This window comes from Plecotus auritus (genome assembly GCF_963455305.1).
Source record: "Plecotus auritus genome assembly, chromosome: 9".
Classification (NCBI taxonomy): domain Eukaryota; kingdom Metazoa; phylum Chordata; class Mammalia; order Chiroptera; family Vespertilionidae; genus Plecotus; species Plecotus auritus.
The window spans coordinates 145,074,693-145,089,494 of record NC_137783.1 but is presented as its reverse complement, the minus strand read 5'-3'; the positions used below and the strand labels follow the sequence as shown (position 1 = coordinate 145,089,494).

Genomic DNA, 14,802 nt, shown 5'->3' with positions numbered 1-14,802 from the left:
TGCCTTGGCCAGTGTGGCTCAGTTGGTTGGGCATCTTCCTGTGCACAGAAAGGTTGCCAGATTGATTGCCTGGGTTTTGGGCTTGATCCCCAGTGAGGGCCTGCAGGAGACAACAGATCGATGTTTCTCTTTCACATTGATCTTTCTCTCCCTCTCTCTCCTCTTCCTGTACCTCCCTTCCCCTTCTCTCTATCAATCAGTAAGAAATCTTAAAAAAAAGAAAAGAAAAAAAAAAAAAAGATCAGACTAGCTGTAGAACCTTGGGCCCAGCACTTCATTTTTCTACGATTCTTTTTTTCTTTTATATAATGGGGGCAATGAGGACATCGATCTCAGGGTGGTCGGGGAGTGAGATAATGCTCAACATGTCACGGGTACAGCGTCCAGCGCATAATAAGCCTTAGCCATTATTATCCTGTTACCATGAACATTTGGCCATACTAACGTGACAAATGATGGGAGTACCACGCATGGGAGCACGGGGCAAGGCGATGGATTTCTCTAGCAGTCTGGACGAGGTGAGCCACTTTGAACTAGAGGGATCCTGACCTAGGGGCTCCTCGAAGGACGTGCTGGATTTGACATTTGGGTGAGGCTCGGTTCCTGCAAGGAGAGCCAGCTGTGTCTCCTTTCTGCAGAGGAAATGACCCTCTCAGTTCTCTATTCTACTCGGGCCAACAGCAGTAAATCTTGTAGGATTGTACAAGCTCAGTGTCAAAGCCTCCATCCACCAGCTTCCCCGGGTGGCCCCAGCCGGCCCGACCCTCTTTCTAACTGTGGAGTTCGCATACTCCCTGGGAGTATAAATACAGGGTGGGGCAAAAGCAGGCTTTCAGTTGTTTGTATGGCAAATCATACAATCATTAATACATAATAAAACAGGAATAGACTCTGTTTTGCGTATTCACAACTGTACGAGGAAGCCTACTTTCGCCCCATCCTGTATTAGCCAATGTGAAGTTTTGTGTCATGGGGTCCTGAAGTGCAGTTGTTACAGAAAACTGGCCCTTTCTTTTAGGACATGTCATCAGAAATGAACTCCAGGATACATTTTAGCAGGTAGACTTTGGGCCAGCTATGAGGAAGAACTTGGGACCGAGGATGGTCAAATTCTACGTCTTGCTATTAGCTCAAGAGAAGGATGTGGAGACCCTGTAAGAACAAATTCATCGGGAACGGCCCCCCTCAATAAAGTGGCAGATTTCCCCCAGATGAAAGTCAGGGCACGTGCTCTGTCGGTAGGAACATTTTCTATGGAAACCGCCTTAGGAAGCAGGGTGCACTCATGTCATATCCCTCAAGGCAAGGAAAGAGTGACCTTTCAGAATAGATACAGTCGCCCTGGCTGGTTTGGCTCAGTGGATAGAGCGTTGGCCTGTGGACTGAGGGGTCCCGGGTTCGATTCTGGCACATGCCCGGGTTGTGGGCTCAATCCCTGGTAGGGGGGCGTGCAGGAGGCAGCCGATCAATGATTCTCTCTCATCATTGATGTTTCTCTCTCTCTCTCTGCCTCTCCCTTCCTCTCTGAAATAAATAAAAATATATTTAAAAGAAAGAGAATAGATACAGTCTAGTCATCACGACCTACCCTCTGCCCGCCCTGAATTTCCGTCTGCCCTGGCCTGGGCGGGCCCTGCGTATCTTCTTGGCCTAAGTTCTCTGTGGGACATGGTTGGGGTTTTTCATGGCCCTCTCCTGCCTCCGGCCTGCGGTGGCTGCATTTTGGCGGTGGGGGCGATCGGGGTTAGAGCTGTGGGTTTCACGAGCTCTTCCAGGAGGAAGCGTGGCCGAGCTCTGCGCTACCGGAGCACGCTCTCCCGAAACAGTCTTTTCAGCCAACTGTTCTACTGATTGTAGGTGACCACGCAGAACTGGAGACGTGTGAGCAAGCTGCAGGTTCTCTGTCTGGTTTCCTATAAGAACCTGTGCAAATAGGTTCTTCAAAGTGCTTTCCCTTTTGGACCGGCTGGAGGGGGTGTGTAGAGAGGGAGGGGTAATTGATTCTCTGATTCATGGCTTCAGTAGGTATCTGTGGAGCGTCTGCCAGGTATGTGGCCAGGTTCTGGGGTACCGTTGAGGTGTGCGGTTCTTGTCCTTGGGAGAGCCTACCGCAGAGTGAGAGAGGGGGACTGAGCAGGCTGTTATCATACGATGCTTTAAGTGGGGTGATGGCCGAATGCAGAAGGCCGGGGAAGTGTGGAGGACGGGCGCATAATTCGATGTAGGAGAAAGCGATGCCCCCGTTGAAATCGGAGGGATGAGCAGGTAGGAGTCCGGTGGAAACCGTCTTGCCACCCTTCTCTCCCTGCCCTCCCACCCCTTCCTTCTCTCTCGCGGGATATTGTTTCTTTGCAGAAATAAAAATGCTCGGAGATGAGGTTCCCGGAAACCAGAGATGAGTTATCTGCAGCTGGCCCGAGGCAGGAAACTCACATTTTCCTCCTCTCTCCAACCACCCTGCTTCTGTGTGTGCGGGGAGGGGGGTGTCAGGAAGGAAACCCAGAGATTTTCAAGGAAAGAGGAGGTTCCAAGAACTGTGCTCGATCGTTACCAGGTTGGAGTTGAAACGTCTCCTTCAGCTCAGTTGGCTGCTGAGCCCCCGAAGGGAAATCCACCTCCGATTTTTCCATCCCCCTGAGGGAGCCTCTGGGACCCACAGCCGGGGAAGGGCTGGGAGGCGATGAGTAGGCGGAGGGCCTGGGAGAGCCTGGTGTAGCGCCTGGCGGCGGAGTAGACAGCCGAGGCGATGTTCCGTGAGGGAATGATAATCGCAGACATTTGTGTAGCGTTTGGTAGGAGCCATGATCTAGATAAGGCCACTCTTTTAAAGCTCACCACATCCATATGGGACGGGTCCTATATCCTTTGTCTTCTAGATGGGGGAATCGAGGCGCAGAGAGGTGGATTGACTTGCCCAGAGTTGCATAGCTAGTTAGTAGCGGAGCTGGGATTTGAACCTGAGCCTCCTGCTTTCTTAAAAACACAGGAAGTAGGCTGCAAGAAGTACACAGAGTTGTGCCGAAACCGGTTTGCTCAGTGGATAGAGCGTCAGCCTGTGGACTGAAGGGTCCCAGGTTCGATTCTGGTCGGGGGCATGTACTTTGGTTGCGGGCACATCCCCATTGGGGGGTGTGCAGGAGGCGGCTGATCGATGTTTCTGGCTCTCTATCCCTCTCCCTTCCTCTCTGTAAAAAATCAATAAAATATATTTAAAAAAAAAAAAAAAAAGAAGTACACAGAGCTGGCATTGTCCATATTTAGGCCTGACGTGCTGGGACATAGATGCCTTCATCGAGCAGAGTTGGGGAGGTCACCAGCCTGGACCCTAGTTTGGGAGGGCGTAAGTAAGGCCTTCTCTTATTTTGGCCCAGGTGACTGGGTGTGTGTTGACACCTTTTGTCTGCTCTGGTTCAGAAACAGACTTGACTTTGGGGGCGGCATGAATAGTTAGAGGCAAATCTGAAACCTGGCTCTGGCTTGCATGGAGTGTGGCCTGCACAGTGTTTAGAAAAAGACATCTCCCCTAAAAATCCAGGCCTCTCTGGGACGCTCACATTGGGCAATGCTGGACCCACAGTCCGGCCTGGTACCTGTCAGCAGGAGCCAGAGCCTGGCTGCTGGCCATAGAGGAGTTGGCTGCAGCCCCACTGCTCGTGCCCGGGCGCCTGCCCCTGTGGGCACGGGAGGTGCCACTGGCTGACGTTCAGGCTGCCTCAGTTTGAGCTGGGATCCTCCAGTGTAGGCCCTGGACAGGGCTCTGAGCATCACTCCCCTCGCTTGCACAACGAGGATGCCTTCCTACCTGAGAGGCTGTGGGAGAACTCGGGATGCCGCGTGCCGGCAGCCTGGCATCTCCCGTGCACCACAACCAGGAGCTCGGGAAACGCTCTTTGTTGGTTTTTTCCATCTTTTCCACTGTCCCCACTGCCCCCCATTGGGGTGCAGACACAGGGGCGGGAGTACTAGCATTTCACCCACCTCCGATGGGCCCCACAGTGGACCGAGGAGGAAAGGGTTGTTTCCATGCGCTACGGCTTGAAACATTTCCTGCTGCAGAAGCGAGGTGGGTCGTTTTGGGGGGGTTAGCGACCAGGTTGGGTAGGTACTGACCTGCTACAGGCCAGGCCCAGGTTCCCGGGGCCCCTGCTGGTCCATGAGGAGGCCCGGCAGGATCCCGCCAAGGGGTCAGGGCGGAGGGTCTGGGTACTTGGGGGCGGCCCCTAATTGCCAAATGGCACGGAGATATTGAGCAACCGATAGGCTGTCCCGACTCATGCTGACTGACCTTGAGCCCCTGCCTCCAAGCTGCCTCGTCCTCCTTTGGGGTGTCGCTGCCTTGGGTCTTTCTGGGTGCACACGGGAGATGATGGCTTGGATCAAAGGGATTTCTCTACCTCATTTCTGCCGCTCCCCACTCTCCCGCCATCCTGCCACCCCTGTGCCTCTCACCCAGCCGGACCCCAGCTCCAGTCACGCCCCCCCTTGCCTTCAAGCCCCAGAAGTGGGAAGCGGAGTTGACAAAGGCGTGAGGGGCAAGACGGCGGGTCGTGTGACAACAGGAAACCCTGTCCTCTGGGGTGGCGTCTCACCCGGTCAGCCTGGGCGGGACCGGGGATGAGATAATACGACAGTGAGTGGTTCCCCATTTCTTGTTTGTTGGCTATGGCCCTGTTGGCTTCTGCCCGGACTTCATGCCCCGCTTCCCTTTGGGGCTGGGTCCCACAGAAGCGTTCCCTTCCCACTGCCTCTGGTCCCCACTTCCTTCTCCTTCTAGCTGGCGGGTGGCAGCAGGACTCTTGTTTTCGAATGAAGTCCAAGGTGGGAAAGGGATGAATGGGAGCCGCGTATGCTGGGATGTTGCTTCCACCACAGGCTTCCCCCGAGCTCTGCCCCGATCGTCTTAATCCCCCCTTTTATCGGGGTGGTGTGGCCCTACGCTGTGGCCCCCTTCGTGAGCTTCGCCTGGGTCCTTAGCACCAGGTTCATCGCTAGTCTGACAATGCTCTCAAGAAGATGCCGACAGGCAGGAGAACGGAGCTGTTAGAGGAGTCAGGGCTCGGGGGTCAGACGACCTGGGTGGAACCCTCCCAGCTAACACTCACTGCTGTGTGCTAGGAACTCCCGGTCTAGGGTGAATTCCTTTAGCCCCTGCAGCAATCCTGCGGAGTCCCCAAGGGAACAGCCACAAGGGACTCCCCTGGGATGGGCACCTGCACAGGTTACCTATCGCTCAGGCTACCAGGCACCGCCTCTAGGCCCTGGCCGCCAGCGAGGATCCTCTGGGGGGGGGGCGGGGCTTGCTGCACACGCTCCCCAGTCACCTCCGAGGGCCCCTTTCCATGGGTATGGAAAGTGGAGATGTTACTGCTACCATAGAGTTTAAGGAAACACATGGACCTTGTTGACAACGGCGCCTGCTACTTAGTAAGTGCTCAGTAAACTTGAACTGGGGGTGGGGGGAAAGCCAGGCCTCATCCGAGCAGCAATTTGGTTTGTATTCCTTATTCATTGATCTGCCTGTCCGTCTGTCTGTCTGTCTGTCATCTATTTTTGCTCCAAGAAGTCATTCCTTTCCTGTTTCCCGGGAAACGGTGGGAAGGGTGGAAGGAGGCTGAGGGCACATCCTAGTGTGGGGGTTTCCGGCTCTTTTCATCTAGGCACCCACAACCCACAGGCTCCTTCATTGTGTTGTTTTCTCCTGCCTCTCTTCTTCCCTGTGCCCTCCAAGCTGAACTGGCTCACGTTGTGGGGCAGCAGGGGGCGGGGCGAGCTGTCCCTCTGCGATTTTAGGTCTGGGACCCCCAATTTTTGGAGCAGGAGGTGCTCCTGAGAGAGCGGCCCCCGTGGGAAGAAATCGTGTCCGAGCTCCGGGTGGCCCTCTCGTTCTGGTCTAATACAGCGCAGGTTTTCTGTAAAGGCTAGGAATTCCCAGGGTCCCTATTCTCCATCAGTCGCTCTTTCCTCGGTTGGGGGAAGCCCCTGCCCCGTTCCCCCTGGAGGCGGTGCTTCGAGGCAGAGGGGTGGAAAATCCCTCTTTCTCTAGAGTTTTCCGAAGCACCCTTTCCTTGTAAACCAAGTGCTGGCAGAATAAACACAGAGCATAGAAATAGAAGGTGGATTTTGCATATGACTCAGCTCTGGTCTGTTCCCTGGCGGCTTGGCCAGCTCTGCCCTCTCCTTACCCCTCCCTCTCTTTCTGGGTTAAGGGAGCGGGTTACCAGCCCGAGGGGCTGGGGCTGGCAGGTTCTCGGCTGTGGGATTCTCTGAGGGCCCTGGGACAGCCTGCTTCCTGCTACTGTGCCCTTGATGGGAACTCCCTGCCACCACTTCTTCTGGGCTTCAGGCCATCCAGGTCACCTTCGTGGCGGTGATTGTTAAGAAAAAGATGTGTTTTTTTTTTTAAAAAATACTTATATATTTTTATTGATTTCAGAGAGGAAGGGAGAGGGAGAGAGAGAGAGAGAGTGATTAGAATCATTGATCGTCTGCCTCCTGCACGCCCCACACTGGGGATCAAGCCCACAACCTAGGCATGTGCCCTGACGGGGAATCGAACCGCAACCTCTTGGTTCATAGGTCGCTGCTCAACCAGCTGGGCAAAGCCCAGTGCATTCATACATAATTTTTAAGATGTATGTGTGTTGTGCGTGTTTAAAAACCAGGGTGCTAATTTCAGCACCGAGGGCCTCCTAGGAAGCAACTCATATAGCCATTCCAGGGTAAACAAGTGGGAGCAGTTTTGACAGATGAATTGGTTGACATTGTGTAAATAAAAATGTGTATTTTCCCCTTTTTCACAAGGGAGTGTGTTACCCACACGGTTCTGCAATCTTGTGTTTTTCTCTTTCCTTCATGCGACTTAGAGCTCTTCGTAGCATTGCTCCGAGCACTTCTGCATTCCCTCGTGCTTTCTCACAGGTGCATGGAATCCCGTTGTCTGAATGAAGCACACTTTTTCTGGGAGCACCTTCGTGGGGCCCACGGCTAGACAGGAAAAGACGGGGTTGTGTGTGTTTTAAAATATATTTTATTGATTTTTTACAGAGAGGAAGGGAGAGGGATAGAGAGTTAGAAACAAGGATGGGAGAGAAACATCGATCAGCTGCCTCCTGCACATCTCCTCCTGGGAATGTGCCCGCAACCAAAGTACATGCCCTTGACCGGAATGGAACCTGGGACCTTTCAGTCCGCAGGCCGAAACTCTATCCACTGAGCCAAACCGGTTAGGACAAGACGGGGTTTTGTGAGGGACAGAGAAGCTTACTGACTTGCCCACCCAGGACAAGAGAGGGAGGAATTGAATGATCAGAGAGGGCCGGTGCTGTTCGGATAATTCTGTGACGATACCTAGTGGGGAAGATCTTGAACTCAGGAAGCCTGTACTCCCAGGAACCCCCCGGACCTGGGAGCCAGTGAGTCTTGGTTTCAGCTCCCTCACCTGGTTTGGGTCCAGTTAAGGAAAGAGCGGTAGGGGGAGGCCCGTGATGTGTCACAAGGAGAAGGGGAGCTGCTGGTGCCCACAGCCCTATTTTTATTTTTTTTCTGAGCACTTGGACTCCTGGAACTTATCCTGTGAGGGTGTTGATTGACAAGCTATCTGTCCACACTGCCCACCCATCCCCCCCCCCGCCCCGGAATAGAAGCTGCATGAGAGCCAGGCCGCCCCTGTCCCGTTCACTCCCGTGCGCCAGGGGCTGGAACAATCTCTGGCACATCACAGGCAGTAGCTGTTCGCTGCCTGGATACATAAGTTCTGTCCTCCCCACCGTGGTCCCCTCCCCACTGCCACAGTCCCTCGGGGATGGGGGTGGGTAGGACCACCCAAACCGTGGCACCAAGTTGCATGTCTCCCATGGATTTGGAGGAGAGGCGGGGTGGGGTTATGGGAAGAGATGTTGAGTTTGCAGAAGGTCTGGGTTTGAATCGTAACTCAGCCACTGACTTATGTAGGGGACTTCTCTGCACCTCAATTTCTTTATCTGTGTAGGAGGGGTAATCATTGCCCCTCTTTCTAACCAGACTTTATCATCTTTGGTTGAAGAATGCATGGAAAAAATGCATTTAGGCTGTAAAGTCTGCAAATGTGGAGGCTTGCAAAATTGTGGTCTTTCTCTTCCTTGGTGTTTTGTTTGTTTGTTCGTTTCACATGAAGCCAGGCGCCCTGCCTGCCTCCACCAGCTCCGTTTCTGGGACCTGTGGTGACTGCCTTCCTGAGAAGGCTGTGTTTGTGAGCTAAGGAGCGGACCCCCTGTAGGATGTTCATCGCCCCAGTTCCCTGGGGACATTGGCGGAGCGGTCTCAGCAGGGCCGAGGGAAGTCCACCCTCCAAGGCCTGGCCTGGGCCCCTGTCATTGCCCAGCACCCAAACCATGGCACCGAGTTCATGTCTCCCATGGATTTGGAGGAGAGACGGGGCGGGGTTATGGGAAGAGATGTTGAGTTTGCAGAAGGTCTGGGTTTGAATCTTAACTCGGCCAAGATAAGTTCCAAGAGTTCAAGTGCTTGGTGTTGTGTCCATGACCCGGACAGCGGGAGCTGTACCAGCGAGGGCTGCTTGACGGTGTTTCTCTCTCCCCAGGCGGCTGCTGAAGAGCGAACTCGGAGCGTTCATTACAGACTATTTCCAGGTAAGAGTGTGGGTCTGAGCCTCTTTCATTATTGTGCCTGTGGGGACGTGTACCTAAAGGGATGGGCCCTACTGTGCACCGGGGCCTTCGTTCAGTATCCCGAGTTCCTGCAGGGTACGGGGCATGGAGCACGAGTGGTCTCGCTCTTACGGAGGTCACCATCTCAGGCTGTGGTTCCTGGGCTCTTCGGTCTCAAGATCCCTTTATGCGCTTACAATTTTATCTTACTTGGATTATCTCTACCTTCATTCGCCATAGAAATTAAACCCAAGAAATGTTACGATATGCCGTAATTCACTTCATCAAAAACCTGATACATGTTGGCATAAACAGCACTTTTATGAAAAATAACTTTCAGCGTAACAAGTGGAAGAGTGGCATTGTTTGGTATGTTTGCAAATCTCCGCCCCATCTGGCTTCCTAGAGGGGCGCTGGATCCTCAAATCTTCCCGCTCAGTCTATAGCGATGTGTAGGGGGTGTCTCTGGAGAACCCCACAGGACACTCACGGAGGACGCGAGGTAGATAGCAGCCCGGTGTTACGAAGGAAATAGTTTGGACCATGTGGAGAGGGTCTGACAGGTCCCCCGGGGAGCTCCAAACCACACTTTGAAAACTGCTTCTCCAGTGACTTTCCCTCCCCCGCCCCCACCCCCATGTGGCAATCTAATTGGGTTAATTATATGACCCGTTCGCCAAGTTATTTCTTGTGGGGAAGCCTCTTGGTCTGCTCTGTTAAAGATAGAGTGGTATCAGATGATGTCATGTTTCTCCTGCCTAAACACGATTGTTATGGGGCAAAGGAGTTCCAGGATCCATTAGAGCAGTGGTCGGCAAACTCATTAGTCAACAGAGCCAAGTATCAACAGTACAACAATCGAAATTTCTTTTGAGAGCCACATTTTTTAAACTTAAACTTCTTTTAACGCCACTTCTTCAAAATAGACTCGCCCAGGCCGTGGTATTTTGTGGAAGAGCCACACTCAAAGGGCCAAAGAGCCACATGTGGCTCGAGAGCCGCAGTTTGCCGACCACGGCATTAGAGGATGGTTCCTTCCTTCCTTCCTTCCTTCCTTCCTTCCTTCCTTTCTTTCTTTCTTTCTTTCTTTCTTTCTTTCTTTCTTTCTTCTTTAACATACTTTTATTGATTTCAGAGAGAAAGGGAGAGGGAGAGAGAGAGAGAAGCAACAACAATGAGAGAGAATCATTGGTCAGCTGCCTCCTGCACACCCTCCACTGGGTATCTGAGCCTGCAACCCGAGCATGTGCCCTGATTGGGAATCGAACCGTGACCTTCTGGTTCATGGGTTGACACTCAACCACTGAGCCACAGCTGCTGGGCAGAGAATGGTTTCTAATACACAGCTGCCTTCCTGACTCTACCCAAAGGGACAAGAGGAAAGGCTATGGGGAGGTGTCCTGTGACACCTGAATGGAGTCAGAGTGCCCACCAATTGGCTGAGGGGTCTTGGGAAAGCTGCTTTGCCTTTGTATTGCCTCTGTTTCTTCATCTGTAAAAGGGGAATAAAAGTATGAGCTACCTTATAAGTCACTGTATGATTTATATGAAATAACTCATGGGAAGCACTCAGCACTTAGTGTATCGGGGGCAACAGAGGGGGGTGGTCAAGAGCATGGCCCTCCGAGTCAGGCTTCCTGGGTTCAACACCCACCGTAGCCATTTACTAGCTGTGTGACCTTGAGTAAGTTGCTTTACCTCTCTGTGTTTAGTTTCCTGTTCTGTAAAAATAGGGGTCATAGTGGGAAGATTTGAGGATCCAGTGCCCCTCTAACCTTATGAGTTGTTGTGAGGATTAAATACATTATTATTTGTAAAGTGCTTAGAACAGGACTAGCATAGAGTAAGAAGTACTACATATTCATTACATTTTTATATATTCACCCTGGATGGCATGGTTCAGTGGTTGAGCGTTGACCTATGAACAAGGAGGTCACGGTTTGATTCCTGGTCAGGGCACATGTCCACGTGTGGGTTCAATCCCCAGTGGGGGGGCATGCAGGAGGCAGCCGATCAATGGTTCTCTCTCATCATTGATGTTTCTATCTCTCTCTCTCCCTTCCTCTCTGAAATCAATAAAAAATATATATATATTTAAGAAAATTTATATATATCCATATTTGTTATTCTAAAGTGTAATCCACCTCTTTTAATGGGAAAGTGACAGAAAACTAGATAACATCTTGGTTTCAGGTTGGTGGTATTCTGTATCTGAGGCAGTATTCTGTATACTTCTAAGGCAGTTCAAAGAGTTTTTAGGTTTTAAAGACAACACAGACATCCTTTTGTTTATTTTTTCTAATGGTTCGGGAAGCATAAACTTTTATGTGTACTTTAAAAGAACGACAAATGTCAGGCGTTTCACACACACACAGTGGAAAACGGCCACTCTAAATGTGGACCAAGCAAGACCTTACAGAAGCCTGCGATTCCACTGGGTCAGATGTCTCACTGCTGGAAAGAAAGCTCCTACCGAGAGAGAGAGGAGAGACGGATGTAAAGATTAGGAAAGAGATAATTAGTCACAAATGTGCGTCCTTTCAGGCGCCCTTGACGTGAAGGTCAGTGCTGTCCTCACTCCCTCCTCTTGCTGCCTCTAATGATTGATTTTTTAAATCCCACTGCAGGGAAGTGGGTTTTCAGTCGGTCTTGGAGAAGCCTGCCAGCCCAGCTGCCTTCCCCGTTGACATTTAAAATAGACAGGGTTTGGTGTGGTTTCAACCAAGTTTTAAATGTCAGTCGCCTTTTGGCACGGGGGGGGGGGGGGGCCACCCTCAGGACAGGTGGGGCAGGACATTTGGGTGGGGACTTGTTTATCTGAGGAGGCCCTGAGGTTTGCGGGGTGGTTAAGGCTGCTTGCGAAGCATGCCAAACACTTCACAGCTAATAACCGCATGCCATTTTCTATTGAGAGCTTCATGAGGAACTGCTGGGTGGATGTGGAGTCTCTGGGGGTGTGGGGTGGGACCAGGTTTTCACAGTTTCGAATCTGGGGTTTTCCTGAGCTTCAGGTGTTAGACTGGAGAGAAGGCTATCCTAGACACTTTATTTCAATGTAGGTTTTGCGTCTCATGTGGGTGCAGAGCCATTTTGTTTTGAATCTTTTTTTAAAGAATATTTTTATTGATTTCAGAGAGGAAGGGAAAGGGAAATAGAAACATCAATGATGAGAGAGAATCATGGATTGGCTGCCTCCTGCACACCCCCTACTGGGGATCGAGCCCACAACCCAGGCATGTGCCCTTGACTGGAACTGAACCCGGGACCCTCCATGGCTCGGCTTTGGGAGGTGAACACGTTGAAGTTGCAGCTTTAAAGAAAGAACCTCAGAAAGAAAATCTTCAGTGGGGAATAATGAAAATGCCCCGAGGGGCGGGCAGGAGGAGTGCGCGTGGAAATGGTGCTTATCTCCCGACTGCACACAGAGAAGACGCCGTTTGATGATCCGCAGAAGCACAGAGATTCCGTGAGACGCTGGTCGGCAGAACCCCTGGCATTTCCAGTGTTGAGTTTCCTTTTCCCCCTGTCTGTTTGAAATTACACCTGGAAGGGAAACTGGGGTTTCTAAGAGGAACTCTATATCCCAGCGACAGCTCCGAGAGATAGTTAGTTCCTTATAACTCGGGAAACTGATGCTATGAAATGCTCTGCATTTTTCTGCCTGCCTAATTAGGTACCTGTGGTTCAGGCCTCGGGACGGGAGGTTTGCACTTGCTGTGTGTCTGCATCTGCCGGCTGCATTGAGTTTGTTAAGTAAGAGCTTTTCCCACAGCCCAGGAAGTTCAGCTCCTGGTGGTTGGAGCTAGTTTTGCTTGATACAGAAACTCAGTCTCTTGTCAATGACTCTGCACAAGGCAGCACTTAGGAGAAGGAAACATTCGTCACCACAATTGCCAATAGGTCACAGGCCTTATCGCGTTGGATACAAATATTTCCATTTGCGACTCATATCTGAGAAAACGAGCTTCCCCTTAGCTCATTATGACCAGAGAAGATTCATGGTGCTTATGGCACCTGCTGGAATGCCAGAGGAGGAGACCCCACGTCCTGGTTCCCATTGAGTTTGAAACTGAAGATGGGGCAGCGATAGGGCTGCCTCCCCACGGGTAACACACAGCGTTGTGTTAACTGAGCACCCGAGTGGGTGGGGAAGGCCTAGAAGCAGGCCCAGAATGAATATATTCTTCAGGGACAAAGATGGGACTTGGGGAGGGTTCCACAGGAAGTTGGGGAGAGAGATGATAAAGAGTGGGGGGACATATTTTTCGATGCTCAACCACTGAGCCACGCCGGCCGGGCCAGCTCTTCTTTAATCAATCTGGGGAGGTTTCCAAATTGAGTGGAATTCCCAAAATGGGAGAAGAGCTAGCGAGGTGGATAGAGGGTAGTAAGGGACAGCTCACCTGTACTCTGCGTTGAAGGCAAAGTCGGGGTCAGTGTACAGAAGGGCTCTGAACAGGAGCTGGGCTTCAGTGAGGAGACAAGAAAGGGAGAGGAGGGTGGCTTTAGGTGCGAAGGTCATTAGAGGTCGCATTTTGGATTTGGCCCGTACCTGGAGGAAAGACATTGTGGAGCTTGTAAACATTGGGATGGCCACTGTGAGGGGAGAAGATGGGGTGGCTCCCCCAGAGGGCTACGAAGAGGACCCCCGGATGTCTCAGGCCACTGTCCGGGGGGCTGCCCGCCAGCCAGCGGTTACCTTTCAGCAGCTGTATTCTACACACTCTCCCTGGCCGTTACAATGATCCGAATATTTTTATTATACTCTTCTCAAATTTTATGAAGATAAATGGAAAAATGAATCTTGAAATTGATAACCACAGGGCTCGATCTAATTGAGATAAAGGTGAAAATCAATCGACATGCTGAAATGGCAAATCTTTAGCCTCATTGGACTTAGGTTATTGCCCATTCGATTGTGAAAGAAAGAACACGTGGGCGCAAAATGCGGAGAATACATCACCCGCAGATGAGCTGCGAATGCAAGGTTAATTAGGGATTTTATAGTCCTTTTCAGCTTTATGGGCACAGAACGCCTCCTTCTATCCGGTAAGTGGCTCGTTCCACATGAGCACTTGTTTTCAGGAAGCCATTATGTATGAGATTGGGTGACTTCCTACAGACTAGGCAAGGAATCCAGGAGCCAGCTTTAGGGCATGCGGAGGTGGGGGTAGGGGTGGGGTGGGAGGCAGGGATAGACACTGGCAATGGGGTGCTCAAATAAGAGGGGACGTTGAGCACCTCAGTGGCTGTGAGAAGTAAAGACTGAGCTAGAAGGGCTGAGAAATACTGGTTAGACAGGACAGCTTTCGCTGAGGCGAAGAGCTCCAAAGTGGTCAAAAGTAATGATAATCACAAGGGCTCACACTTTTAAGACTCCTGTGCTGAGCATTGTTCTCAGCCGGCGGTTCTCAAAGCGTGGTCCCCGGACCAGCATCTTCGGCCTCACCTGGGAACCTGTTGGAGACGCAGATTCCCAGGCCCCGTTCCGACGGATCAGAAACGGTCATGACTGCGATGCGCACTCCAGTCGGAGCACTTCTCCAGCCGCTTGCCCATGCTGCATCGTTCACGCCTCCTGACAGCCCGCGGGGGAGATTGTGACCGTACCCGTTTGCAGATACTACACCCGCAGCTCCGAGAAGGGAGGTTATCCAAGACCGTACAACTAGTAAAAGATCCAACTAGAGCAGAGATCCAACCCAGCCACCTGGCCACAGATGAAAAGAATTTGGATTATGCTTTCAATGTTAAAATGCCCTTAAGACATCCCCTGAAAACTCCAGAGAAGAGAAATTTCAGGGTTGTTTTTTTTTGGGGGGGGGAGCGGGACGGGGGGGGGAGGGAGAAGAGTGTTCAGCAAAACAGACATGGACTGTTTTCCTGCTTCTTTGTAAGATGTCTTTTTCAAAAAAATCCCCACTCACCTTTTAATAACCACTGACAGGGCGCCGAATGAAGAACTAGCGTTTGTATCAGGTTTTTAATCTTCTGCATTCTCCACCGGGGCGTTTCTCTCTGGTCTCATCACACTCACCCCCCCCACCCCCAGAACTGATTTATTAGGGACTCTCTGAGGCCCGGCGGGGTGAGCTGTGTTTGTAAGACTTTTCATGGCTTATCTTGGAAGGATCAGAGTTCACAGGAAATGCAGACA

The 14,802-nt window shown here is 51.6% G+C and overlaps 1 protein-coding gene across 3 annotated transcripts in view; it reads left to right on the top strand.

Annotated features, from left to right (window-relative positions):
* PRR5L (proline rich 5 like) overlaps window positions 1–14,802 on the top strand; it is a 77,824-nt gene that overhangs the window by 38,246 nt on the left and 24,776 nt on the right. For all 3 annotated transcript variants that reach the window (XM_080643062.1, XM_080643060.1, XM_080643061.1), the window contains one exon: window positions 8,579–8,627. In XM_080643062.1, coding sequence (XP_080499188.1) covers window positions 8,579–8,627 — 49 coding nt within the window. The remainder of the gene's footprint in view (window positions 1–8,578; window positions 8,628–14,802) is intronic.